Raw genomic sequence first — 3,979 nt, forward strand, 5'->3', positions numbered from 1 at the left:
TTATCAGTAAGCTGTTCCTCCTTTCAGCAGCGCGAGCGAAACTAGACCATCCTTGATCTTATAGAAGACATTAACAAAAGTAGAAACAATAGCCAACAGACCAGTCATGGAACAGTACCAATAGACTCCCTTGCAGTCTTCGGAAAGGGGCTGTTGGTCGGAGTTGGATAGCGAGTTTCTGCCCCCCCCCCCCCAAAAAAAAAAAACAGCCCTGTTCCGAAGACTGCAAGGGATTCTACAATTCCAACACGATCAGACTTGTCACTTGTCAGTCCAATATTTTATTGACTTTTCATTGGGTATTGGGGTAGATCATACAATATAAGATCTAAGAACAATATCCTGAATATCATTATGCTCTGCTAGATAACAATCTTGAGAAGACAAATACGAAATTAATTCACACACTCACTTCAATTCAGTCAAAAACGATTCACTTGGAAATGTAACGGTGTGATATTATTGTGTCTAAGACATTGGCAGCACCTAACTTTTCCGTCAAAAGTTCTAACCCCAACTACGTGTAAATACAAATACATTTGATAAGATGCATTCGAAGGGATAGACAGAAAATGCATTGTATCCACATGAAGTCATTAAAAGGTGAAACAGACAACTTTGCACAGGTCACACCAAGGAGGTTATGTGATATAACCTCCTTGGTCACACTAACTAAGCACAAAATTGGTTGTACTGTAGCTTCACACGAATATATAACCCTTTACAATTTTGCTAGTCGTAATCATCTCGATCCTCATAGAGATCATCATCATATTGATCCTCATAGGGATCATACTGATCCTCATAGAGATCCCTGTAGTCTGCCTCACTATAACGGTCATCATCATCATATGATTCCTCATGGTCATCCCAATAATCATCATGACAATCAGGCTCTTCATCATAATCGTCATCATTTGTATCCTCATCATAGCCGAGATCATTTAACTCTACTGAACCGGCCTGACTACAAATGCCCTCCTGACATGCTTCACAAAGGTCGGTCTCATGTTTGCTTGTCATGTTTGCCGATCTCTGACCCAAGTTCAAACCTCTAGGGCCACCACTCGTGGTGTAGAACTTCTCTTCGATCTTCTCTTGGAGATTCTGCATCACCTTGACCTTCTCTTCTCTGTACCACCCCGGAGACTCAAAATCATCCTTGCAAGAATGGCACTTCTGTCTAAGAAGCCACATTTTTATTTCACCTGTCTCCTTGAGGCGGTAGTGGAAGCTGACGAGACCCCTGACGGACGTCCAGACGTGGTCACACCTCCCGCACTCAAACCGAACCTGTTGACATGGCAGCAAAATAAAAAGCATACTGTGATTGAGCCATACTGCTATGCATTATTGTTCCTCGTTTCTTTCAATGACAAATTTCTTTCGTTTAACTACAGAGACTGTGATATGATTATTGAGAAACTTTACCTTTGATCCGTTTATGAAGGTTAGACATTCAGGTAAGCTTTTCTTTGTTTTCAAGGCTACTGTCTTCAACTTCCTGAAGCTTCTGTATCCTATATACCGACTGTCGGTATATAGGATACAGAAGCTTCTCGGACTGTAAGATTTGGTCCACTCACACCGGGATGGACCCTACTCTTTTCGATAAGTGTGTCGGGTTCTTTAACGTGCTAAATGTGCTAAACATGGGACCATATAACGTCATATCTGAGGGACGTCCGTTCATTTTATTCACCTGAGTGAAGTGCCTTTCCCAATGGCATGACAAGATTTCAACACGGGTCGGGGACCTATGGGTTTTGGGCCCCACGGCCCCACTGACAACTTTTTTAACATGTCTTTTCATACATAAATCTGACCTTAGCTTTGTCTTTGAACTGTTTCCACCCACGGTCCTTGGCTTGATTGATGTTGGGTAAGTCATCAACCTGGGTCAATGTCCAGTCGTCTTTAGCTTTGAACACTTCACGGATCTCTGTCTCAAAAACATCCCTCCAGCCTGCTGGGGCACCGTCACATGCCATGGCTCCTACCAAAACTGTAGATAAAAGTATCGTTACAAATGTATAATAGCATGGGCCTTACATTTATATTGGCCGTACAAAAGGTCCATAAAACCACAGGGACATCATACATACATGTAATTAAGCGTTGTGTGGGGGGAAATGTTCTACTTTTGCCAAAACTAGACCCAGCAATCACCGTATGGTTAACCTACGTTACACAAATACTCCACTGTCGTACACTGTTTACGACTGTCGCTATGAGTTCCCTATGAGGTCACACAAAAAAAAACCACGACCGGGGATTCCCCATATGACGCAATGATCCATTGCGTAAGCCGAAAAAAAAAGAAACGAGGACAGTGTCGTCTTTATAGGAACATTAAGAGCGTTTTACCCACTGGTGTATGTGGAGGTCATACTTTACCGTTCCTTTCGTTGATACACAACAACTAGACTGAAGCCCAACTGAGTCAAAAAAACTTCCAAGTTGGAGACAAGCATAGTCAAACACTCTGGTGGCCATTTACTGAATGACTTCTTTTTCAAGCCAGCCTTGCTAGATAAATCCAGGACTTATACGGTCCGTTTAGAGCAAAACTGTCCAACGTAACACCCTTGTGTTTGCCAGTTAACTGGATTGGAAAATTCATGGCTGTTACCAACGACATGTTTTTCAGGGTGGCCGACCTTACTAGGCCCTGATGGCTCGCTGTAACCACACTCGTGGTGCGGTCAGAATACACAGTCAAACCGGCATAATACACATATATATCACACTCGTAGTGCGGTTTAGAATACAGTCAAACCTTCATGATACACATACACATACACATGTATATCAAAATTATATAAAGTCCTAACAAACAAAAGTCTAAAGTCTTACGTTTGCAACGTAACCGCACTGAATATATATATACCTCTTTCTTTCGTAGCGACTAATTATAAGGGGGGGGGGGGGTTTAGCCTGGTGTCGATTAAATAGTTGCGTGATGGTCAACCGTTGCTACCACGGTCACGTGGACTGGTGAAACACAAATGTGACGGATCAGTATACTGTAACCTGAGCCTGAACGGGTGATGTTATTCGTTTGACAACGGCAATGTCCTTACGAAAGACCAACCTCTTTACCCCCACTTCACCTTCTTAAGTCCTTTATCTATCTAACTTATGTCTTTTCGGGACTTGGACAATTATAGAGGGCCGGAGGAATGGCAAGAGACTTCCCTACGACTCGAACGTCTCAAGAAGAAAAACAAGTAATCAATACACCCACGGCTGGGGAATCCCCCCATATGACGTTATGATCTATAAGTAACGTAGATGACGGCAAGGGACTTTTCAGTTGAAGCAGAAAGATCCAGAAAGAGCGCGGTGGACAGCCACTCCACTCTAGGAGTATGGCAAGTCTACTAGTTAGGTGTCCTTTCCTGACGGGCCTTCCTCGCCTTTCTCTTTGCCTCGACAGCAACTATCCTCTCAATCTCGAAGGTGGAAACAGTGATGCTGGTCAGCTGCCGCCAGGCATTGCGATTATGACATAGATTTTTAGGGTTTGGCGGGCAGTAAGAGCTTATTACCTTGTAATACAAGGTACCATACCTTTACTTGTCTTGTCTGGAGCAACGACAACTAGACTGACACCCTCTGACTGAGACCCAAAATGAAAAAAATGTTCAACGTCCAAGTTGGAAACAAACATCTTCACCGTTTACCAAGTGGTAACGTTATGTTATTCCAGCAATCATTACCCAGAATTATTAATAGACTTAAACTGTCCAACGCACCACCCTCACCTTGCCAGGTACCGCCACAAAACACGTCCTTCTTTCTGTGGCACGCTGCCACTTCAAATTATATTAAATCCTAACAAACAAACATACAAACAAACGGTAAAGTCTTACGTTAGCCAGATAACCGTAATGAAGACCTCCTCTCGCCAATGTGTAGGGCCGTTAAGACTGCTGTCGGTTAAATAGGCGCGTGTTGGTCAACCGTTGCTGCCCGA

At 43.2% G+C, this 3,979-nt stretch overlaps 1 protein-coding gene across 1 annotated transcript; it reads right to left on the reverse strand.

Moving 5' to 3' along the window:
• Nucleotides 1-732: 732 nt before the first annotated feature.
• LOC118430239 (receptor-transporting protein 3-like) lies at nt 733-2,103 on the reverse strand. Its single transcript, XM_035840948.1, has 2 exons — nt 1,827-2,103; nt 733-1,293 (listed from the first exon to the last, which is right to left on the reverse strand). The coding sequence occupies exons 1-2, from the start codon at nt 1,989-1,991 to the stop codon at nt 733-735; spliced, it is 726 nt and encodes a 241-aa protein (XP_035696841.1). The 5' UTR covers nt 1,992-2,103.
• Nucleotides 2,104-3,979: the final 1,876 nt, after the last annotated feature.

This window comes from Branchiostoma floridae, chromosome 14 (assembly GCF_000003815.2).
Source record: "Branchiostoma floridae strain S238N-H82 chromosome 14, Bfl_VNyyK, whole genome shotgun sequence".
NCBI lineage: Eukaryota > Metazoa > Chordata > Leptocardii > Amphioxiformes > Branchiostomatidae > Branchiostoma > Branchiostoma floridae.

Excerpts from the sequence above, each read along its gene's own strand:
- LOC118430239 (XM_035840948.1), bottom strand. The coding sequence starts at position 1,991 with ATGGCATGTGACGGTGCCCCAGCAGGCTGGAGGGATGTTTTTGAGACA. Across the intron at positions 1,294-1,826 it reads AGTTCAAAGACAAAGCTAAG|GTTCGGTTTGAGTGCGGGAG; the intron begins GTCAGATTTATG and ends CCATGTCAACAG.